General features: G+C 43.7%; 1 protein-coding gene across 1 annotated transcript in view; it reads right to left on the reverse strand.

Moving 5' to 3' along the window:
- The window catches only part of GAB2 (GRB2 associated binding protein 2), a 180376-nt gene that overhangs the window by 20782 nt on the left and 133782 nt on the right, over window positions 1-25812 (reverse strand). The window contains exon 3 of the mRNA XM_039228757.1: window positions 978-1221. Within this exon, the coding sequence (XP_039084688.1) occupies window positions 978-1221 (244 nt within the window). The remainder of the gene's footprint in view (window positions 1-977; window positions 1222-25812) is intronic.

Below are 25812 nucleotides of genomic sequence, written 5' to 3' on the forward strand. Positions count from 1 at the left end.
CATTTAGATCACCACGTATGGATAGTGACTACCATACAGGGCAGCGCAGCTCTAGAGCAAAAGTGAGATATGGGTCTGTTCAATAATATAAGATTTTATAGCTATATTCTTTTATTTGTAGTCTAATGTATTGTTAAGTTGGCTGCATACAGTGTATACAGTGTGCTCTTGGTTTGGGGGGTAGATTCCTGTGATTCATCGCTTACATTTAACACCCGGTGTTCCTCCCAACAAGTGCCCTCCTCAATGCCCATGACCCACTCTCCCCTCTCCCCCGTGCCCTCCCCAACAACTCTCAGTTTGTTCTCTGTATTTAAGTGTCTCTTAAGGTTTGCCTCCCTCCCTCTCCGTTTGTAATTATTTTTTCCCTTTCCCTTCGCCCATGGTCTTCTGTTAAGTTTTTCAAGTTCCACATATGAGTGAAAACATATGATACCTGTCTTTCTCTGACTTATTTCACTGAACATAACACCCTCCAGTTCCATCCATGTTGCTGCAAATGGCAGGATTTCATTCTTCCTAATTGCCAACTAGTACTCCGTTGTACAGATAAACCACATCTTTATCCATTCATCAGTTGATGGACATTTAGGCTCTTTCTATAATTGGCTATTGTTGAAAGTGCTAGTTTATAGCTATATTCTTACTGCCAACAAATAAATTGATTTTTTTCCCCACTTCTGAAACTCTAGCCCCTAGTGCCTCCCCCCCAAATTAAACATTTTTATAGCATGATTTCTGATAATGGGAGGTTCCTCTGGAATCCAATTATCACTGTATAGCAACATAGCTGATATCAGTAAAATGTGAAGGTTACCTAAGCAAAAGAAGGATGCTCTGTTCATAAAAACATTTGTTCACCTGAGAAGAGAAAACATCTCACTCCCCTGTCTTTAAAATTAAAACCTGTAGGACGGAAAGCGACTTGATCCTGTGAGTGGGCACTCGCCCCGCCGCTGCTCACAGCAGTCTCCTACCTTGCATTTTCCGCTCTCCGGCTTATGCACTGGTGCAAGTAGAGATACTCCTGAGGCGCACTGGTGGACAAGGTGGGCTGCATGTGGTTGGCCACAGGGGGCTCAAAGGTGAACAAGGTTGGCTGGCTGGAGTGCGACGGGGCCGAGGACTTGCGTTCTCGGAGAAGGTGCTGACTGGAGCTGCTGAGCTCCGCTGGAGAAGAGCGGGGGCCGTGACTGGCAGAGGACATGTTTCTCAGTGAGTCTGTGAAACAAAAGAAGGAGCTCTGTGACTGAAAAGGGGAAGAAGAGTGTCCTGATCCCAAAGTGGGGTGTCAGAGGAAGAAGAGTTATTAAGAACAGAGGCGACGATCCAGCAGCAGCCTTCCCTCCCCCTCACACACCTGCTCCGTCTCTGTCTGCCTGCGAGAAAGGCTGTGGCCTCCTGGTGGAGGCAGAGATGCCCTGTCCCTTGGCGCCGCTCCTGGAGTCACCTAGAAGTCCTTTCCCCGTCACAACCCTGATGGGGATGGCCCCGCTCCCCAGGGGTGTGGCTGCCCAGGGCTCAGGACCAGGACTCCGGCAGGCCCACATGGGAGGCCGGTCCCTGGAGTAGTAAGTGCTGCTGCCCCCCTCCTCTTTGGAGGCTCCCGCTGTCATCACCTCTGTCAAAGCTAAGGCTGGCTTTGTTAAATGAGCTTTGCTTCCTGAAGACATACTGATTCAGACCCTGGTCTGTACCTTATTGTGTAAATGATAAAAGCAGAAATGTATTTGCAGCAGGCCGTCCCATGGAAGACTGGTCCCTGCTCCTCTGGCCTGCCCTCCCAAGTCCTCTGAGGACAACGATGTTTCCGCATCCCCCAGCTAGTGTGCCCACCACTCTGTGTCAGTTGGTCTTTATTCTCTTAACTCTCATCCTAAACTCCTTTCTGTTATGCTCTGAGAAAAGCAGCAAGGTATTAAAGACAGATCATAGCTAAGAGTGCTACCCTCCCAGCCAAGGGCATTACTCATCTGGCTGGTTCTCTAAGCCTAGTCCAAGTTCCTGAGCGTAACACATAAGGCCTTTCACAGTCTGACCTACTTCCTGCTTCTCTCCTCCTGGACCCGAGGCATTCGGAAGCTTCATCAGTCCCCAGACACACCAGCCCCTTTTACGACTCTTTCTTACGGCTTATACTGTTCCTTCCGCCTGGATTTCGCTTCTACTCCACTGGCACTCATTTGCAGACTTTAAGACCCTACACGGGTATCATATTCTCTCTGAAACCTTCCTGGACTCAGTCCTTTTTCTGGCTGCCAATAGCACTTGGCCCATGCTTCATCATATCCACTGTCACTCTGCCTCCCTGCCTAGCCTGGTTTCTATGAACAGTGCCTGATGGTGTTATGTCTACAGTCCCAGGATTTACCTAATAAAGTCCAGGTGCATAGAAATTTCTTAGTCTGTGGAAGGAGCAAAACGTTCACTGAGCACAAAATAATTCCACGGTGAAACTCCTTGTTCAAAAGAAATAAAGATGTAATTTCTGGCCATGTGAGAGCTAGCTAGGGGGATAATGTTTCAGGGGTGGTGATGGGGGCTTGCTAGGGCTATTCAACTCGTTTCAGAGGGGACGTACTTCTGTTTCTACTCCCTGTTATCTGACCTAGTTTAGTACACTTTTCATGGCCCTGGGCAGGATCACCAGCTTGTCAGATCTATCGCCTTAGTTACTCTCCAGTCTTTTCTGATGCAAGGCAGAACAACTTCTGCTGGCGGCGTATAACAGAAAAAGCCACGGGCCTCTGGGGAAGAACTGTTCCATCGACAGCTATATTGACCTCCAAAATGAATTCCCATTACAGGTCTTGTAGCGAACTGGATGTTTGTTACCAGAATCAATGGCTTCATGACTCCATTAGATTTGCAAGATGAACTCTCTAATGGCAGAGGGGAGTGGGTTTACGCCAGGGGATGGCGTCGCCATGGCGCCAGGGACAACACTGCAGCTGCCTGAGGGGACACCGGAAGGTGCCATGACGAGGCCTCTGGCGCACTTCTACCTTCCCCTCCATGGTCGTCTTGGACTCCTCCTGCCACCCTTTCAGTGGAGGCATTTTTCAGGGTCTCACCCCAGACCCTCCTCTATCTTCACTCACTGAGGACACTCTCCTGGGGCGCTGTCCTCCAGCCAGGTGATGACAATCTCAAAAATCAATCTTTAACTCCGTTCTCTTTCCTGGGCTCTCGTCCAAGAACCCTCCGCCTGCTGGGCATCTCCGTTCAGGTGTCCCACAAGCAGGTCAAGCTCAGCGATCTCCTCCTCCTCCCGTGTCCTGCTTCTCCGTGACGTGCATCAACGTCACCATCCAATCAGCTCTCCGAGCCAGAAACGTAGGCGTTGCGATGACTCTTCTCTGTTTCTCAACAACCGCGCCATGTCATTATGTTACTGCCCTGCTTAAAATTCTTCAGTGGATCCCTGTCATCCTCAGGACAACCTATGAAGCTCTCTTTTTAAAACCATTTTTCTGTTTATTTCTTCAACCTTGTTTCTGACCAATCTTTCCTTGTGTTTCAAACAGAATTTTAGGAAAATAGTAACTTTTCTGTCTCATCACTCCATATATCTGGCTGTAAGCTCAGTGAGGGCAGAGATACTGTCTCTTTTTGCATCAAGCCCAGTATGTGACACAAGTCCATAAACTTGATGATTAAGCAAACAAAGTATCTGGCATAAGGTCACACTCCATCAATAATGTTCACTGACTGGGGCGCCTGGGTGGCTCAGTCAGTTAGGTGTCTGACTTTGGCTCAGGTCATGATCTTACCACTCATGAGTTTGAGCCCCAGGCCAGGCTCTGTCCTGACAGCTCAGAGCCTGGAGCCTGCTTTGAATTCTGCATCCCCATCTCTCTCTGTCCCTCACCCACTCTCACTCTCTCAAAAATAAATAAACATTTAAAAAAATAAAAAATAATAATGTTCACTGATTCCTCACTGCCCTCAGAATAGAGTCCAGGTTCCCAAGTCTGACAAGAAAGGCCATTCTGTCACAATCTACTTCTGCCTGGCACTTAATACATCCTGCATGCCCCCTATGTTGCATGCTAGGGCTGTGGATCTGTATAAAAGAGGAGTGACCTGTTCTCACAGCTGAAGCCTTCTTCTCAGGCTGTGGAATCAAATCTGAGATCCAGGCTGTTTATTTGTAGAGCTGGAGAAACCACTTCACCTTTCTGAGTCTCAGTTTGCAAAGTGACGTAAGATGGTCGTGAGAATGAAATGCACAAAGGGTTGAGACAACTCTGCATGTTGTAAATTCTCAAAAGGTGTTCTAGTCACTTCTGTATTCCTTCTAGCCAAAGCAGTCCCAGCTCACAGTGGGTATTGAGTATATATTTGTTGAATGAATAAAAGAATTTTCACTAGCACAAAACCACATATGCTTGTTTCTTGTGGTCAAAATAAGAGAAGCTTTCAAGGTCTGTTCATAGGATGAAATAGGGGTTACGATGAGTCGGGCCCACTTGGAATTCCACTCTATAAATATAAAGCCATGTCTATGAAATCAGTCAGCTCCATAATGACCTACCACTCCAGAAAAGTTCTTTTGAACCTGTTTTGGCCCTAAACCTTGCCAAAATCTCATTTCTGCTTGCTACTTTAAAAGATTTCTACCTGAATGTATGTGGTTATTCATTAGTGTCTACGCTAGATTGAACAGTGTCCCCCAAAACTCGCTTCTACACAGAATCTCAGAATGTGACCTTGTTTGAAAATACTATCTTTGCAGATCTAATTAGTTAAAATGAAGTCATACTGGAGTAGGGCGGGCCCTAATCCACTGACGGGTATACTTAGAGGAACAGCAAACAGAGATAGACACATAGGGAGAACACCGTGTGATGACAGAGAAAGAGACGGGATAAACAAAGTGTGATGCAGCTATACAATAGAGTATTATTCAGCCATATGAAATACTACAACACGCTCCAACAGGATGAAGCTCCAGAACACTATGCGAAGTGAAAGAAGCCAGTGATAAAAGACTAAAACATTGTATGACTTTATTTATGTGAAATGTCTAGAACCAGCACATCCATAAAGATAGCAAGTGGACTAGTGGTCTCCCCGGGGTGGGGGGTAAGACAGGGGAGTGGGCATGGGGAGTGAACGCTAATGAGTATGCAGTTTCTTTTTGGGGTAATGAAAACGTTCCAGAAGTAGATGGTGGTGATGGTTGTACAACCCTGTGAATATGCTAAAAAAAAAAAATTACTTGTACACTTTATTTTTTAATTTTTATTTATTTTTTATTTCTAGGAGAGAGAGAGAGAGACAGTGTGAGCAGGGGAGGGTCAGAGAGAGAGGGAGTCACAGACTCTGAAACAGGCTCCAGGCTCTGAGCTGGCAGTCAGCACAGAGCCCAATGTGGGGCTCGAACCCACGAACTGCAAGATCATGACCTAAGCGAAAGTCGGACGCTTAGCCGACTAAGCCACCCAGGCGCCCACTTGTACACTTTAAATGGGTGATATGTGGTATGTGAACTTTAACACACACACACACACACACACACAAACACCTTGCAAAGTATGAAGTGTTAATTACATGCAAGAGATTAATGGTCTAATTAAATACATCTGACCTTTCTTTCCTCTCTAAAGAGAATAGTGAACACTCCTTACTAAAGTAGATTGAGTAAAAGACATTCTCCCTTTTCTCTCTTTAGTGTCCTGCCCATCCTCCAACCCACTATTTAGGGCTTCACCCCACAATCATGGCAAGGTGGTGGGAATTTCATCAAAACAAAATAGCAAGAAGTCATAGTTTGGGGTCAAAACACCCAAAGTATAAAAGGAGAATGAGATATAGGTGTGAAAACTAATCCATGTAGTCACTTAAAACGTGCATAGGATTTGTTTTTATTGCCTGGCTACCTATTGAAGGGAAGAAAAGGCTGCTAAAGATGTGTGGCTGGGCTATTTTTGGTATGTGGCTATAATGCTGGTGTAATGATGTGTCTTGGGTCATTAGGAAGGTCAGTTATACAGCAAGAAGAAAATGGATGTTTCCAGACTCCAGGCCTGGGCTTCAATCTCCAAGTCTAGACTAAAGATAATGCCAGAAAATGCTTGAGTCAATTTGTTTTCTTTTAAACAGGGTTTTATTTTTTCCTCTTCTTCCTGGCTTCTTTTTAGGGCCCTAAAAATCACTCCCCTTCCTTTCCACAATCACCCCTGGGAAGCCTGCCCAGTGCACAAACACTCCGCCCACCTTCTTGCAAAACTCTAGAACAGGAAAGCTCTGAAGGATTTTAGTGGAGGGGCCCGGCCCAGCCCAGCCCGGTCCGGCCCGGCCCTGCCCTGCCCAGCCATCAACTGGCTAGTGATAACAGGAGCAGGAAACGGGAGGCTGGCGGGAGTTTCTGGAAAAGATGACTGGCCAAATAATGACTGGCTCCCTTATCTCAATGCCCTTTTTATTTTATCCTTCTCCCTGCCACCCCAAATTCCCTGCCCCAAGCCTCAGTGGGTATCACTGAGTGGTAGATCGAAGCACAGGCTGGATTCAAAGCCTGGATCTGCTAAATCCTTTCTCTGTGGCCTTGGACACAGGAACAAACCTCTTTGTGCTTCACCTGTTCAATAGGGAAAATACATAGTTTTCCAGGGCTGCCATGAAGTTTGAGGTCATACATATGAAGCGCTTAGCATAGTGCCTGCTCTGACTCTGCACTACAAGTGGAACTGCAGCCACCCTGAAATGGCCCAAGAGGTATGTAGGCTCTTTCCAAGCAATGGTAAATGCATGGAAGGTTACTGTTGTCTCTGATTTAGTCCCAACTATAACCTGTGTGATGTTATATGTGGAAGGAGAACAAAAAGGACAATACTGGCTACAATAATCACAGCTGCCATTTACTAAGCACATACTATGTGTGTCTAGTCTACTCTGTGAGGTAGAGATTATTATTTCAATTTTTTCTCCTTTTTGGATGAAGAAACTGAAGCTCAGAGAAGTTAATAATGAGCTCTGGGGTCACAGAGCTAGAAAGTGGCAGAGCCTATCTGAAACAGATCTCTTTCCTCAAAGCCAATTCTTTTCATCCATGTAGAGAAAAGAGCTTCCATGAGATCCCTATGTGATTAGCTTTATGAGAGGCAGAGTCAACTAACTGAACGAGGGCCTAGGCCAAGCTCTGCTCCAACTAGCCGAGTGATCTTGGGCATGCCATTTCACCTTCTTGGACCTCATGTTCTCTATTCAAAAAAGGAAGAACTTGGGTACTTGGGTTAGATCAGGGATATACATCAAAGCCATCTTTGGGAAATGTAAGAGAGCTGTTCCATATAAGACCTAATGAATCATATTTACACAGAGATGTAGATAAGGTCAACTGGTTTGGCTTTTAATAATCTATGTTTCTTTTTATTTCTTTTTATTTTTTAAATGTTTATTTACTTATTTTGAGAGACAGAGAGAGTGTGGTTGGGAGGGAGGGGCAGAGAGAGAATCCCAAGCAGGATTCACTGTCAGCACAGAGCCCAACATGGGGTCTCAAACCCATGAGACTGAGGTCTGAGATCATGACCTGAGCCAAATCAAGAATCAGATGCTATGATACACCCAGGCACCCCAACAATCTCTGGTTCTTAATTCCAGGGCACAGATAGAAGAGTTAGGGTCAACTGAAAAATCAGGGGCAAAGCAAACTCAGAAACCCAAGTGAGAAAAATTCTTCCAAAAATCCTTTTTTTGACATCATTAAAATTACAAACTGGAAGCCACCCCTGTTCTCACTGGCTTTTTCTATCATCTCTCTATGGCCAACTCCAAAGGGAACAATGTGTAACACAAAAAGCCCCAATGTGGGTTCAGAAACAGGGATTCAGAAATTACCACAGAGACCTGAGCGAAACATTTATTCTCTTTGCACCTCATTTTTCATGTTGTCAAATGTTGAAGAGAACACCCAACTTAGAAGGTTCTTTTGAGGATTTGAAGAGATGAAATATGGGTAAACAATAATTATTAAATCCTCATTAAAGGCTTGTTGGCTTGACACTTGTTCATTCCATTGTTTACTCATGGTAGTGGAATGGTGTCAAAATTCTAAGGGTTCCAATAGGGAGAAGGCGATCAATGAACCAATTTTGAAAAGACAATAGTCTAGGATTCTATGGGGTGAGTGGCCCTTGCAGAAAGCTAACCAAAGAACAGACACCAGAGGGTGGAGAATTCTAAAAACAAAACACGCTGACAGGTGCTGAGGGCAAGATAGGATCAACAATTCATTTTAACTCACAATCACAAGAAATTATTTAAGATGAATAATCCTCAGAATCATCTGGCACACATCAAATTAGAGGAATTATTCATAAATTTAAGGCCAAACACAAAATAGCTTCACTCTATAAGATAACTCACATAATGTAGCAAGTAGAAGGGGCCCTGGAGTCTAACAGCTCATTTATCACCACTGTCCTTCCTAGTCACCCACATCTCTTGTTTCCAGTTGGAGAAACAGTGGTCTACAAAGGTGAGGCTACTTGTCTAAGGCCACACAATAGGTCAGACTGAATCCTGGAATAAGAATTAAGATCTCCTCCTGCGGGGGTCCTTCTTCCGCATGGAAAGAATTATCTATCAGTGTGAATGAAGATGTACTCCCCATAATGGTTGGGGGAGGAGTGTGGCAATCAAGTCAGGGAACCTCATCACCAGGACAATGACTGGCAGGACTATTATTTTGTTATGAGTTTATTATGTTACTCACATTTGCATGGTAAGTAAACATTTGCTGGACCAAACTACTAAAGACTAGTATAAATAATTCCCCAAGCTCAAAAATACATCTTCTAGTGGTTTGTAAAAACTACAAAGCAGCAGAAGAAAAAAGGGGAGGCAGAGACAGGCAGAAACATGAGACCCTGTGAGACCTTTCAGGGACTAAGCTGCCTGATGCATCCCCTTTTCCAGGGAAGGATCTGAGAGAGAACACCTCCCTCCCACCCTCCGCCTGCCTCAAAGGGCTCTGAGAGCCAAGTCAGAACATCCTGACCTTGACATATAGGATCTTTCAGTACGCTTTAGCAGAAATTGATTTTGTGAAGGGCGCAGGGGAGGGAAAGAGAGTGACTGTAACTGAGAGGCATGTCACACACCCTTACATAACCTTTTCCACCCTGGGGCACCTCACTTTAGAGAGGGGAAACTACAGCCCAGAGCAAATTCCAGGCTCTCCTTAATTCAGGTCTCCAGTTAGAATTAATCATGCCTTCCTCTAAACCTTTTATAGTACCTCATTCTGCTGCTTCATCTACGTTGGGAGTTCACAAATCTGTCACACAAAAGTCATCAGTGAGCTGGTGGAAGCTGGGATCTAACCCGTCTCTGTTTCTTTGACAGTGTTTAGCCCAATGCTCTGTGTCTAGTAAGTGTCTGAGTGAGAACAAGCTGTTCAATAAACACACCACGGTGGTGGGTTATTCTTGCTTGGGTCAGAAAAATGAATTAACAGCTCCAGGATCCAAATGTAAACTATGCTTGTAAGGTGGGACAAATTGTTATCACTTTGTGAGGTCGTCTGGGTTGTGTGTGTATCTGTTTTAGGACAACCGATCTATATTTAGCCATGCACTGTCCTGTTCATTTTACAGAGATGGGGTTATAAATTTTGTTCTCCCCTAACCTGCCACACCTATGTGTGCACCTACGTTATGCCATATCTCTGCGACAGACCTTACTCCTACTCCTAGGAGTGGGGCTGGGTTGGCTGGGCGTCCCCCTCAGAAAGTTAATTCATACTTGGATTCAAGCACTCCTGTCATTTACTTAGGGTCATGAGCACTGACTGTGGGTACTACGCCAGGGGTTGCAGGCCCATCAGACAGAACTGATCTTGTCCCTGCTCTATGGGTTTATACTGCAGTTAGAAAGATCCTATTTCTCTTCAAGGCAGCATGTCTTCCCTCCCCCAAGGAATTTTGGGAACCTAATGGTATTCCCATAGGAATCAGTCCATCCAGCAGGCACTACTGCATGTGACACTTGTGACCTTCCCACAAAAATATCACTAATTTTTTTTTTATGTTTTATTTATCTCTAGGAGAGAGAGAGAGACAGCACGAGCAGGGGAGGGTCAGAGAGAGAGGGAGTCACAGACTGAAACAGGCTCCAGGCTCCGAGCTGGCAGTCAGCACAGAGCCCGACGCAGGGCTTGAACCCACGAACCGCGAGATCATGACCTAAGTGAAAGTCAGATGCTTAACTGACTAAGCCACCCAGGCGCCCCAAAATATCACTAATTTTAAGCCAACCAACTTCATAAGAGGTGAGCTTCCCCTGTCTTCTCTTACACAGACTTTTACTTAACCAGCGTGAAACACCAGTGTCAGACCCTATCATGGAAGGCACTTATCAAGAATCATCAGCAGTGGCAAAAATCACCAGAACAACATCTGACACTGCTCTGTGCTGGGTGGGGAGGCTGAGGGACTCAGGAAAGCTGAGCACGACCTGAAGCACAGCTGTGGATTCGGGAGGCATAGTGTAGGATGGAAAATGAACACGGATTTTGAAATCTGAATCTCAGCTTACTAGCTGTGGGACCTAAGGAAAGCGTGTGACTATAAGAGTCCGAGTTTGTAGAGTTCATAAAATAGCAACCTGTATGTAAGGCTGTCCCCCGAAGAAAAGAGATGCCATGGTCCCTGCACATCAGTACATCACAGACGGAGGTTCTCCCCCAGCACTCCATCATGGGAGGTGACTTGATGTGGGAGAAGAGCTTAAGCTTGGTGTTCACAGACCCAAAGAGTTTGATCAGAGCCAGGACTGATGCCGGACAGTACAAATGAACTCAGCTGGCCTTTGTGAGTACGTAGAGGACCCCAGAGGCAAAGAGCCTGGAAGGACCCGACTTCTAACCGGCAGCTTTTCTTAGTTGCTGCCTCCGGTCCTAGGGTCACGACAGTCTTCTGGCTTCATATGTGTAGATTTCCTACTCATCTTCCAGCTTTGTATCTTGATGCCTCAGCAACTCTAGGTTTTTTCTGCTGGATCTGAAAGGAAGTGGTTTTTTTTTTTTTTTTTTAAGTTTATTTATTTTGAGAGAGAGTTTGCACAGGGGAGAAGCACAGAGAAGGAGAGGGAGAATCCCAAGCAGGCTCTGCACTGTTAGCGCAGAGCCTGATGTGGGATTCAATCTTGAGAGCCCTGCAGGTTTATGACCTGAGCCAAAATCAAGAGTTGGACACTTAACTGACTGACCCACCCACACACCCCAGAAGTGCTTGCTATATTTTTAACACTGTTAGAAGGGCTAACACCTAAGACCATATGTAAGTGTGTCTTGGTAGGCCCGCCAAGGTATATTATTACACTAAAATAGGGGATGGCAAACTATGGACCGTAAGTCAAACTGGGCCCACTGGTTGTTTTTATAAATAAAGTTTTACAGGAACACAGCTCTGCCTAATCATTTACATAGTGTTTATGGCTGCTTATATGGTACGACAGTAAAGTTGAGTACTTTTGAGAGAACATATGGTGGTAAAACCTAAAATATTTACTATCTGACCTTTTACAGAGGAAGTTTACCAACCTCTGGACTAGAAATTCTCATTCTGATTTGTGTAACCACGTCCTCTTTCAAAATATTAGGATCTAATTTAAGTTCATCATTAAGGAGACGGAGGCTGAAATCAAGACCAATGAACCCCAAATTTATGCTCTGAAAAAATCAAAAGGAAGAATCACAAGAAAAGCCAGTGTGGAGAGTGCATTCGTATAATTACACAAAATCATATTCTTTTTCATTTTAGTACATCTTGGGCACAAACAACATGCTAGTTGCTGGTTAGCTTATGGAATTAAAAGGTTCACAAAAGTAACATGATAAACTTGTACTGAACCAGACTTGGAGAGAAGTCACCAGATTGTTCTTTCTGATCCGTAATGATTTATTCTTCTTCCACATCACGGATGCACAGGTCTGGAACTGACCAACGGATCATTTAGTTCAATATTTCATTTTACTGATAAGGAATCTAAGGTCCAGGAAGACCAAGTATTTTCTTACCAGTGACTGACTGATAGACCTGAGCAAGAATGTAAGTCTCTTGCTATATTTTTAACACTGTTAGAAGGGCTAACACCTAAGACCATATGTAAGTGTGTCTTGGTAGGCCCGCCAAGGTATATTATTATACTAAAATAGGGGATGGCAAACTATGGACCATAGTTTCAGTGGACCAGGTTCAGTGTTTTTTTCTTCTAGTAATACATCTAATTGGAAGGACAATAAACATAATTTCGAGTATACTTTTCTACTTGTGAGGAAAGTGAAAAGAGCCTCCACCTAATAACCTAACATCGCTCCCTGAAGTTCTCAAAAAAAGGCCAATATTATGACTGGAAAGCGTCAGAATTATCATTGACATATGCTTTGATAAAACAGTAATGTTTTCATATGTGTATACAGTACCTTCTAACTTGCTTTGGTATAATATAAAAAAAAAGCATGCTGGGATTATGATAGAGACTGGACTGAATCTATAGATCAATCCATGGAGAAATAACATAGTAACAATACTGAATGTTTTACAACATTGTATCTCTCTCCCTTTACTGGGTCTTCAACTTCTCCTGGCAATGTTTTGTCATTTTCTGTATAGAGATCTTATATGTTTTTTGTTAATGTTTTTTAAAATTTTTTATGTTTTATTTATTTTTGAGAGAGAGAGACAGACAGTGTGAGCAGGGGAGGGACAGAGAGAGAGGGAGACATAGAATCCGAAGACCGTCTCCAGGCTCTGAATTAGATGTCAGCACAGAGCCCAACCTGGGGCTTGAACCCACGAACCATGAGATCATAACCTGGGCTGAAGTCAGACACTCAACTGACTGAGCCACCCAAGTGCCCCTGTTTTTTGTTAAATTAATTCTTACGTGCTTTATTTTTTTTTCATGCTGTTGTAAAATAAATTTTTATTTTTATTTTCCAATTGTAGGCCGCTCTCAAAAACTTTGACATTTATAACAGTGCTGCAAAGTTGGCAGGGCAGTGATCTTTCCAGATTCACTTAACATAAGATGAGACTACGACTCAGAGGAATAAAATGACCTCAGTGTTCTAGAGGTCTCAGGAAATGCCCAAGCCAGGACTCAAGCCCAAGTTTTTTACACACCAAGCTGAAGGATCATTCTATTATCCAGCAATACGTGAGTGTCGATGAGGAGCATATACTTATAAATTGTAAGTGCTACACAAATATCCACTGGAATGAAAAAAAGAAACTATTTTAACAGGACTAATAAAGAAACCAAGGCCCAGAAAGGCCTTTCCTGATCCCTTGACCTCACTGGATTTCTAGCTACTCCTTACCATGTTACTCTGTCTTTTCTTCATCACAACACTTATTGCTACTACTTAAACATTTTATTTTTCCCCTGTCTCTTCCCGCTTGACTGTATACTCTTTTAAGAGTCTGAACCTCACATGTTCTAGTCACCATTGATGCTTCATTGGGCTGGCCATAAAATTCTGCTTTTCCATCTCCTGATGTGGGCAGGAGAACTGACTGACGGCTCAGGTGCTGGCCTCCCGCATCCCTCAACTCCCCATGGCTGTGCTCATCCAGTGTCAAAGGACATGTCAGGAGCACTGATATGACCCTGTTCCTGTGAGACACAAGACTCCTTTAATGGGAGACCTTGGCTTGAGAACGGTCACTGATCCGGCAGAAACGGTCCTAGAACTGCACTGAAGTCTAATGCTCCTCCTTACCTTCTGTCTGTCACAGGTGCCAGCCCCGCACCCCACTGATGGCTTTGTATCCTTCTCCCACTCCTTCTCATTATCCCTCACAGGTGTCTCACCCAATAAATCTCTTGCAGGTCTTAACTCATCTTGGATCTGCTTCTCAGAGAACCTGAACTCATAGCCTCAGAGTCTAAAACAGTGCTTGAGGAACAAATGGTGGGCCAGGTTCATACTAGATGACTCAGAATTAGAACCCAGGTCTCTGTCCTTTACACTCAGATCACCCATCATCTGAGAAATAGGTCGTTGGTGCCTTTGTCCAGGAGGCCATTGTTCTGATGGATTTGAGGGGGAAAAGTACTCACTAGTGGTCAAGTCCCATAGATGGCCTCTCAGCCATGATTATAATTATGCGGAGTCTAGTGGGCATAAGAACATTTCTCCTCAATACAGAAAATTGAAGCTATGGTTTAGGTCAGTGAAGAAAATCTGCCTTAGGTTTAAGTTAAAAGCAGCAAGAACTCTGTGTGTTGTCCTCTTAAAGGAATATAAGGAGAGTGCCTACCCTGGCAAAGCCAGAGAAGGTCATCAAGAGAGAGGAAAGGCAGCAGGAAGTCTTTCCCAGGTCTTTGTGCATGTCTTTGGGTGAAAACTTTATTCAGGGACTGTGACAACAGATGAGGCGAGGACTGCATCTAGAATTTCAGGAGATGGGCTTAATAGTTAAAAGCATGGATGCTAGAACCAGACTGTGTGGGTCTGAATCCCAGCTCCTTTACTTACTAGTTGTGTGAATTAGGGAAAGTTACCGAACCTCTCTGTGCTCCAGTTTCCTCATCTGTAAAATGGGAATAATAACAGGTATCTACCTCATAAGATGATATGAGATGAGATCTGTGAAATGCTTAGAATACTGTCTTATACATAGTAAGCTCTAAGTAAATATTCGCTTTTACTATTATTAGTAGCAGTACCTTTAAAGAAACATCTTTGTTTTTAAGCACTTCAATAAATTAAGTGTAATGCATCTCAAATCAAGGAAGTCAGCAAGGTTTATCTGATAAACATACTAATCACACGCAGTAAAAATGTTCTGAAGTTTGAGTAAAACACAGTGTTACTTTGGATGTTTCTGTATGGGGGACAGAAGAACAGCATGGTACATATACTCAGAGGACTGCTGTGAAGATCACTAGGAGGGCTGCAACAATTTAAGGGCCATACATTTAAGAGATATTTAGTGTGCACTTATCATGTACCAAACACTATGCTATGTAATTTAAGTGGGCTCTTATCTAATCTTCATAATGATCTTGTTTCTATTTTAGTGATACAGAAATTGAGCCTCAGAAAAGTAAATTAACTTACCTGTGTTAAGATTGAACTCATCAGTGTTGTGGGTTCACGTATTTACAGGATGCCAAGACCACTCTTTGCACTAAACTGGCCTTCTAGATCAGTGTGTGTGTACACACATACATATAAAGCACTTTATAAATCATACGGCCTTTTGTAAATGTTAGATGCTATCACCATCAACATCGTCTGGAACACTAGCTGGAAGCCAAGAAACCCAGGTGCCAATTCTAGCCTTGCCAATTAGCTGTATGATCTTGAGCAAATTAGCTCCCCTCCCTTGGCCTCTGGATACTGTTATTTGAGGAGTTTGGAACTAAATCCTCTCTAAGGGCATTTTCAAGACCTCATATTCTAGAATTTTCTCACTCTATGAAATCTATTCCCTTCTCTGTCTTGGCTGAGTGTTTTGGCTAATATGATTCACCAGCCATGAAGAATTTTGTTCACTGACTTCATCCATGAAAGAGGTGAGGAGATGGGGAATAAAAGCAAACAAGAAACAAATGATAGATATGTAAAATGAAATTTAGGTCACTGGCACACCCTGTCTCTTCAGTCTAGATAGTACATCTTCTGTTGAGTTTTTAATTCTTTATTTTTGTTTATTGCTGTACTTTACAGCATTGTTTGCATAAATGGAATTTTAGTCTCTGTGCCCTGTGAATAGGTTAGAATATTTTCAAAGCTTCCTCTTCCCCCTTATCAACAACGTATTTCTCAAAACATCAATATTTAGACAAAAATCGGAGGGGGTTTTTTTGAAAGGGGGGAAAGGGAGAGAGGGTAGAGAATCTACATGTCCACTGAGGAGCCTGATGCCAGGCACACTATCATGACTGTGAGATCACAACTGAGGTGAAATCAAGAGTGGGATGCTTAACTGACTGAGCCACCCAGGCATCCCAAGGTGGACTTAATGACAATTGTGTGTAATTATTTAGAAAGCTATAACCAAATGCAGCAATGAAATCATTTGAATGTTCACTGGGCAGCTCCCTTTGTGTCTAGTACACGCCGTCAGAAAGATAAAGGAGCCATCTCTCACTCTCAAGCCTCTCATACATACATCCCCTCCCCCATCCCCAAACTTTGTGTTCTGGCCTCTAAGAACTGTTTCTGTCTCCTTAAGCGTCTGGGAACTTGAATAGAAGCCCTTGGACAAAGTAAGAGAAACCTGATTTTTGAGGTGATGGCTGTGTTAATCAACTTGATTGTGGTAATCACCTCACAATGTATGCAGATACCAAATTGTCACTATACACACTTTAAATATATAGAGTTTTGCCAATTATGCCTCCATAAAGCTGGTGGGGGGAATATAGAATTCTATTTATGTGAAACAAACAAACAAACCAACCTAGAAATCTGAATTAACTGAAAAAAATCCTGTATTGACTCATTTGATCCTAAGGTGATTAAAACTTCAGTCTCTCTCACTGGCCAGATGGGGGCTTGATAATGAAGTTAAATTCAGAAATTTAAAAAATTGTTTTTTCCCCCCACATTTGAGGTTAACCTCAAATTTTTTCTTTCTGCTAAACATTTCCTGGCATATAGCCAGGCATGGTTCATTTAAAAGCTGGTGAGTCTAAGAACGAGGGGGCCTGGGACCAGGAGCTAGACACAGAAGAGTCAGGCAGTCACTGGGAAGAGATCCCAGAGTAGTTTGGAGGAAAGAACATAAACTGGAGAATATGGCAAGGCTCACGATTTCAGTGATCAAACTCTGTTCCTCCCTGACACTTGTCCCTAGACCAGGATCTGGCTGAATGAGAGAACAGAAATAGAAACTGGGAATCACCTAGACATGTGGACAGCAGAGCCTGTGAGGGGGAGGAGGAAGAATGTGCAGGGACAGCAGAAGCAGATTTTCTTCAGAAATTGAGGCAGAGAGACCACTGGCAACCCAGCAGTCTGCCACTGGCCAGTGGGGCTCCAGCCACTGATTTAAGGGTTTAGGTAAGCCTGCAGTTGCCAACAGGGACTAAGAGCGAGCAGGACACGATCCAGTCCTAGGTGGAATTACAGACTACAGGCAGGTTAAACAGGCACATGACTCAAGACCTGGAAAATCAGGCAAACTCCCAAGGTTAACCCTAGCTTACACACAATGTTAGGGCAAGAACTGAAGAAAAGGGACGAAGGATCCTAGAGCCCCGACTTTACAATGGGGCACAGCGTGGGCCTGAACTTGAAGGAAGGGTTCAAAGGCCTCTTGCTTGCCAGGAGTACAGAAGCAGAGACTGGGGATCAGCTGGTCCTGACACCAGGATCGGTGGTTCAGACACCAGCATAACCTCTAGATCATGGTTCCCCCAGACCTTTCCATTTTATGGATGAGTTAAAACACTGCCTGTGTTTATTCATTTGCATACTTTTAAAAACTAACACACAGGGCTAGCAACTTTTAACAATATCAAATATGGAAAAGTCTTTATTGACTGTGACACACACACACAGATACTTTAACAGAAGTACACACCCATACAAGAATGTGAGAATGAAGGGATGTTTCAGAATCTGACTACATTTAGTTTTATGAACCTGACTACATTTTCCTCATGTTTTTCATGTTTGCTGTGGACAGAGGAAGATTTCCATAGCGCAGCAGAGATCTGCAGTCCCTCTCCGAAATATCTGTAGCAGAACAATATTTTCACACTTGTCCCAGCCTTCCTGGGTCACCATGGGAGTGAGAGGGGGCAGGCCTTCTGGGTCCAGCTCTGGATGGCAGCACTTGACTCTTTGTTCCCCGCAATATTCAAGGTGGCTCCCTTTCACCTGTTTCATACATTCCATTCCATGCAAGATACAGTTCACAAGCAATGCAAAGAGAAAAGCTTGACAATGACCATTTTGGTCTCCAAGCTTTAGGTTTTTTTAATGTTTTATTTACTTCTGAGAGAGAGAGAGAGAGACCGTGTGAGAAGGGGAGGGTCAGAGAGAGGGAGATGCAGAATCTGAAAGAGGCTCCAGGCTCTGAGCTAGCTGTCAGCACAGAGCCCAATGCGGGGCTCAAACCCACGAACTGTGAGATCATGACCTGAGCCAAAGTCGGACGCTTAACCAGCTGAGCCACCCAGGCGCTCCTCCAAGCTTTAGTTTATAGTTGAAGAAACAGAGATCAACACACTGAATCAGCAACAAAGCTGAAATTTAAAACCAGGACTTTGGCTCCCAGTTCAGATCCTAGAGACACATGAGCATACCTACTGATTTTGTTGAGCTCAGAATCCTAAATAGAGCTGTACATGAGTGGATGTTTAAATAATCAAGATCTTCTGAGGTCCCAGGTGACCTTACCCCTAAAAGCAAAGTCCTAATTCTAAGTCTAGAGAAAAATTAGACTTAGATTGGGCTTTGGAATCTAGTCCGGGACCAATTCAACCATACCCAATTACCCTTCTTCTCTAGAGATAATCAGAAGCAACTCGAAGAACAAAAATAGGGGACATCTCAAGAAATGTTTGAGAGCTGCCAGAGGCTTCTGGGGTTGAAGGGTGGGAATGAGAGTCGGGAGGAGGTGCTGTGGGTTCTGCCAGGCGAACACTGGACCTAATCCATGCTGGCTGCCTGGGGGGTGGGGAGGGGTGTGTCTGGTACAAAAGGAAAGGCAGAAAGAGGGATCCAGGCTCAGGATGAAGTGAAGAGGGTAGGGTTTCCGCCCATCGCCTTCTCCTCCAGAGGGGCTGGCTTCCCTGCAGGCCTAGGCTGGAGTCTGCTCCAGAGCGCAGGGGCGTCTGGGGATTTTATGGACTCCACGTCCCAACTCAAAGCCTACGTTCAGCATGACCGGACCCAGTGGTAGGCAAAAGACAACAAACAAACAAAAGAGGGAGGCTGAAGGCCTGATATTTTGGGGTTATTTAGAATAACATTTTTCTTTTGAAAAAGGCATGAGGATTTCAGATCTGGCTGGAAACTAGTCTGGGTGTTTATTTTCCTCATTGTCTCAGTGGAAAAAAAGGGTGGGTGATTCAGACAGCAGCCTCCGCCTCTGGGCTGGGGCCCGGGTCAGTCTCTACTCTGTTCTTTGCTCCTCAGGGAACTTGTCAGCCTCGGGAGAAGCTGCATTTTACCTCCCACATTTGCTCTAAGCTTCCAATAAGGACCCCCTAGAGATGCTGAGAGATCTGAGCTCAGACAAAAAACCAAAACCAAAACCAAAACCAAAAACCCCACGAAGAGCAAAAGGTAGGGGAGGTAACAAGGGAGGAGATGGTCCACCCAAGGATGAGAAGAGAGAAAGGGTGAGGTCTCTGAGAAAGGTCTCTTTCCTCCCCACCCTCCTCCAATCCTGGCTTCTCCCTGGCCCTCCCACTCACTGCGTCTGGGGGAAAGGATGAAGGTCACCGGAAGGCATCTGGGTGGACTGCCTGGCTCTACCGCAGCCCTCCCTGCTGTCTGATGTCCAGCTGGAATAAGGGGTCCTGAACTTTAAGGCACCAATCCTTCTTTCTAGAAAGGAAGGAGCTGTTTGAAGATATCCTGCCCTTGATAATATTCTCACAGGAGGTTGAAGATTTTCCTGAAGCATCCAGGGTGGGGGGGTGGGGGGGGTGTGCTCAGGTCTTAAAGCAATTCTGCTGCTGAGTTACTGAGGAAATTCATGGATCACTAGAAGTTTCAGTATTTACAAAACACTTAAAGGTGAGGCAGCCTAACCCAAAACTGTGGTAGAGATAAAGAACAGTTAGCTGGAACTCTGGGAAGTCCTCATTCCACAGAGCTGGACATGTGACTGCCATGAAGCTCCTGCCAGGGAAGTCAGAAGAAGGGAAAGAGCTAAAATGATATACAGCATATGGAGGAGGCTTGGGTTTTATTGCAGAATCTTTAAGAATTACTAATGACACTCCCTGAGTTCTAGTGGTTTGTTGGCTACTCTAAGATGGATTGTGCTAAAGAAGTGTTGGTGATGATGAGGAGGAAAAGGAACCCTTGTGCATGGTTGGTGGGAAGGCAAACCCATGCAGCCACTGTAGAGAACAGTAATGAGGTTCCTCAAAAGTTAAAAAAAGAACTACCATATGATCCAGTAATCGCACTACTGGGTATTTACCCAAAGAGTACAAAAACACTAATTCTATTAAGAAAAAATTTTGGGGGGGGCGCTTGGGTGGCTCAGTCAATTAAGTGTTCAACTTTGGCTTAGGCAGTGAACTCACATTTGGTGGGTTCAAGCCCCGTGTTGGGCTCTGTGCTGACAGCTCAGAGCCTGGAGCCTGCTTTGGATTCTGTGTCTCCCTCTCTCTGTGCCCTTCCCCTGCTTGCGCTCTGTCTCTCAAAAATAAATAAAAATGTTAAAGAAAGTAAAATCAATTTTTTAATATTTATTTTTTGAGAGAGAGAGAGAGACAGAGACAGAGACAGAGACAGAGTGCAAGTGGGGGAAGGGCAGAGAGAGAAGGAGACACAGAATCTGGAGCAGGCTCCAGGCTCTGAGCTGGCAGCACAGAATAAGTGTGTGCTTATTAATAAACACCCCTATGTTTACTGCAGCACTATTTACAACAGTCAAATTATGGAAGCAGGCCAAGTGTCCATCAACTGATGGATAAAGAAGATGTGGTATGTATACACAATGGAATATGACTCAGCCATAAAAAGGATGAAATCTTGCCATTTGCAACAACACGGATGGAGCTAGAATGTATTATGCAAAGTTTAAAAAGTCAAAGACAAATATCATATGATTTCATGTACATGTGGAATTTAGAAAACAACAAATGAACAAAGGAAAAGAAAGGGACAAATCAAGAGATCTGTTGGTTACCAGAGGGGAGGTGGGTGGGGGAATGGGTCAAACAGGTGATAGGGATGAAGGAGGGCACTTGCGATGAGCGCTGGGGGATGTACTGAAGTGTTGACTCACTATATTGTATACCTGAAACGAATACAACACTGTGTGTTATCTATACCTGGACTAAAATAAAATTAAAAGAAAATAAGATAGATTATGCTACCTTGCTAATTTAGCCCTCAAAGTTTAATATTAATGCATAGACAGCACTTTACTTTCTAGTCACTTGTTAGTGACCCAGAAACTTCCTGCTTTTCCCCCATGCTGGCTATTTTGTGACTGACACACAGCTGTAGTAAACAGGTCTGTGAAGCAGAGCTAGGACTAATGAGGAGTTAGAGCACACAGACCTTGGATGGAGTTAAAGCCTTGGACTCTAGCCTCAGCCTTCTGTACCATTTAAACCTTAGCATCCTTACCTGTGCAAGAGGAATAGTGCTAGCAGCCCTGCCTATTTTGTTTGTTGCTTTACACTCAAAGGAGACCGTATAAGTGTTCTAGTCTGCCAAGTTCCCTAAGAACACCAGATACTTTAATTGTATATTGTTCATCTAACCTAGACGTGTAAAAATCATCATCACCACAACCGTTTACAGGGAAAAGAGTGAACCAAGCAGGTATTGTTCACACTGTGCAACTATTTTCCTACCTTCCTCCCAACAACCAAGAGGGAGCATCACCTCCACTTTATAGATGATAAAACCTCAAAGAGATAAAGTTACTTACTCAGTGTTGTACAGCAAATAAATCACAGGGCTGAGACTCAAGTACAGCTAGTGTGCTTTTCACAGTCCCTGTGAGAATGGCTGCACAGACCCCAGAATAGTCACTGAATACATAAAGGAGGGAGGAGACAATGGGAAGGAGTCCTCCCCTTGGAGGATTCAAACGGGTGAGGGCTTCCTAACGGTGGATGCCTCCTGAGTCCATGAATAATTCATCAGAGCTCTGTACTGATAGCTGGTTCTTTTTGTGTGTGGTGCATCTGGTCAGGGACAACTGCCCACAACTGGGCCACAAATGTGAGGACGTAGACCCACCTGCTCAAACACACAGCTCACAGAAGCTTCCTGCTCCCTTACTCTGGGGACTGAAGGCTATTTTGATTCCCAGAGGAAGATGGGGTTATTATTTTTGTGCTTGTGCATACATCTGTGTGTGCACACGCACCCCAAACCCTACACATGTGATATGAAATCTTCTTGATATTCTTGGAACTGCTCTTCCTTCTGGAGCATCATCCCTGGTTTCCTTTTGGAAAGAGTTTCCTCCATCCTAATGTGCATATTCAGAATCAGTTTCACTCCTGGTCTGTTCTTGATCCTAGACAGCTTTTATCCTAGGCATTTTTGGCTACGGCATATGAGGAATTGGAGGGTGGCAGTAGAAAACAGCAGCTGGGGGTGGCAAGAAGGCTTATTTAAATAAAAAAAAAAAAGATCCATCTGCCATAGAACCTCTTCCAGACGAAAGTGAAAAATAGAAGTTTTTTTTTTTTTAAATAGGTCCCATCGCAACTCTTATATAAAGAAGGAAAAGGGTGTATCTGCTTGAAGGAGGCTTCCCACGGAGAGAAATATCTCCAGGACCAAGTAGCAAGCAAGGATACTGCCTTGCCCAGCCTCAGGGGAGAGTTCTGCACAGAACACAAGGCCAATGCTCCTCTGGGGACTATGAAACCAAAGGGGCTGCCAGAGGTCTGAGGTCTGTCTTGGTGAATCCAGAGAGAAGCAGAATCACTGGGGGAGAGGATAGTTTTATCTCTATTCAGCAAAAAGGACACTAGAACTTCAATCACGTGACCTGTTCATATAACCCCAGGGGTGCGATTCAAACTCAGGTGTCCTCACCCCCAGCCTACAGATTCAGCAATGGAGTGTGATGACTGGATTAAAGTCCTAGAGTCTACTAAATATTCTTGAGATAGTGCAGTGGAAGGATTTGAGCAATATGGGTTGGTGAGGAGGGAACCTGAGCCAGCTGTAGGACCCTTGTCGAAGGGGTCAGAGAGGGCTTCCAGTCCAACACGTGAGGTCCAAGGGGGCAAAAATATCTGGGCTTGGTCCTGGCAGATGTTTGTACTCCAGGAGGTAAGAGACAAAGAGACAGCATATTATAATGCAAAGTCACACCTGGATTAGACTAGAATCTTGGCTGTCATTTTCTAGCTGTGTGATTTTGGGCCAAAACTGTTCCTACCTCAAAGGATTCATGCGAATTTTTACTGAAACTTTATGCAGAGCTCCTACTTCACATAGAGTACATGCTCAATATATAGCTCCAATTATTTTCTTTTATGGCCACTGAGGGTTAGGTGTCAGTACAGGGTGTTTTCCATAGAAGGTGGCTACTGACACTGACACCCAAGAGACTGGATTATTCTCAGTAAGCCCCAGCAAAATGAGAGCAGTGTTGTATTAAGGGAGCCTCAGGGAGAGATGACAGTCGGAGGGCCCACGTGAATCCGGCTGAGGCAGGTATGAGGTTAAAGAAGAGCTGGGGTCTTGGAGTGCTAGGCAGGGAAGAAGAAGCACTCTGTCTCCTTATTTGAAAAAAAATGGGAACACAGGTGATAAAAGTGATTAAATGAAATAAGCAGAAGTAGGTAGTCAGATGCTAATTTCCTTCCTGCTTCTCCTCTATTCCTGACTCTCAGCTAAAAAAAAAAAAAAACCACTGGTTTGGGTGATTAAGCTTTAATTCCTTATCTGAGGGTTTTATAGATATAATCCATTTTTAAGAAAGTCTCTAAATTAAAACATAACCCATTATGTGGCTGGATCTTTTAACACACTAAATTCTCCTAGGAGATGGAAGAAAAGCCTATTGTTTTCCTCAGAAAGATCTCACAAAGGATCCTAAACTTCTGTCACAGACAACATCCTTGCTCTGGTAATGAAACCACCTGGCATCTAATAAAATAATCCCCTTAAAAAGGGAAGTTAAAGGTTTAAGGAGATATATCTTTTAAAAGACAAGGGTAGTAAAAAAAAATACTGACTCGATTATTTGTCACTCCCTTAATACTTTTCCCTTCCTCCCTTCCCTCACTGAGCTGGTGATGCACGGGCTGGTGTCTCCACACTTGGTGATGCCCCTATTACAGCACTCTCCCATGACTATCTGGTTAGATGTCTGCCCCCATTACTAGACTAAGATATATGAGCACTGAAACCCTACTAGTCATCTTTGTAGCCTCAGTGGTTGTGACAAGGACCATCACAAACTAAGTGTATGAGTGGATGAATGAATTTTCCTACCAAAGAAAGCAAGCCCAGATAATGTGGTTCTACATATTTGTATGTGAAGTGCACTTAAATCCTATACAATAAGAGGATTTAGACAATAATTCTTTTTTAAATTTGTGATTTAAAAAATATATGTGCATCAAGAGTAATTTTTGTTATATCTCAAGGATGTATTTGTCTTGGTAGGAACACCTCTAATCCCACAAGGAAATAATTCAATTAAAAGGAATTTGCTCACATAGATTAATGAACAGAACCCAAAAAATAAACCCACAATTATATGGTCAATTAATCTTCAACAAAGGGAGAAAGAATACGCAGTGGGAAAAATACAGTCTCCTCAACAAATGGTGCTGGGAAAACTGGACAACCACATGACAAAGAGTGAAACTAGACACTTTCTTACACCATACACACACACACACACACACACACACCTCAAAATGGTTTAAAACCTAAATGTGAGACCTGAAACCATAAAAAATCCCTGAAGAGAACACAGGCAGTAATTTCTCTGACATTGATTGTAGCGGCTTTTTTTCTAGATATGTCCCCTGAGGCAAGGCAAACAAAAGCAAAAATAAACTACTGGGACTTCATCAAAATAAAAGGCTTCTGCACAGAGAAGGAAACAATCAACAAAACTAAAAGGCAGCCTATGGAATGGGGGAACATATGTGCAAATAACATAACTGATAAAGGGTTAGTATCCAAAATAAAGAACTGACACAACTCAACACCAAAAAAACAAATAATCCAATTAAAAAATGGGCAGAAGGGGGTGCCTGGGTGGTTCAGCTGGCTAAGTGTCTGACTCATGATTTCAGTTCAGGTCATGATCTCACAGTTTATGAGATCAAACCCTGTGTGAGGCTCTGCTCTAACAGTGCAGAGCCTGCTTGGGATTCTCTCACCCCTTCCCCAGCTTGCTTGCACATATTCTCTCTTTCTCAAAATAAACAAACACTTAAAAAAAATTGGGCAGAAGACATGAACAGATATTTCTCCAAAGAAGACATCCAGATGGCAGCAGACACATGAAAAGATGTTCAACATCAGGGAAATGCAAATCAAAACCACAATGAAATATCACTTCACACCTGTTGGAATGGCTAAAATAAAAAACACAAAAAACAACAGGTATAGGCGAGGATGTGGAGAAAAAGGAACCCTCGTGCACTGTTGATGAAAATGAAAACTGGTACAGCCCCTGTGGAAACCAGTATGGACGTTCCTCAAAAGGTTAAAAAGAGAAGTATCCTACAATCCAGTAATCGCACTATTGGGCATTTACCACCCAAATACAAAAAACATTAATACAAAGAGATACATACAGCCCTATTTTTACAATAGCCAAACTACGGAAGCAGCCCAAGTGTCCCTCAATAGATGAATGGATAAAGTAGATGTGGGATGTGTGTATATATATGTGTATATATGGTCTGTGTGTGTAAGAATGAAATCTTGCCATTTGCAACAACATGGATGTATCTAGAGTATATTATACTAAGCGAGAAAAGTCTATGGGAGAAAGACAAACACCATATGATTTCACTCATAAGTGGAACTTAAACAAAACAGATGAGCATAGGAAAAAAGGGAGGAATCAAGAAACAGACTCCTAACTAGAGAGAACAGAGGGTTACCAAAGGGGAGGTGGGGGTGGGGGGCGGTAGGTGATATAGGTG

Source organism: Hyaena hyaena, unplaced genomic scaffold (genome assembly GCF_003009895.1).
Source record: "Hyaena hyaena isolate Hyena2069 unplaced genomic scaffold, ASM300989v1 scaffold_34, whole genome shotgun sequence".
Lineage (NCBI taxonomy): Eukaryota > Metazoa > Chordata > Mammalia > Carnivora > Hyaenidae > Hyaena > Hyaena hyaena.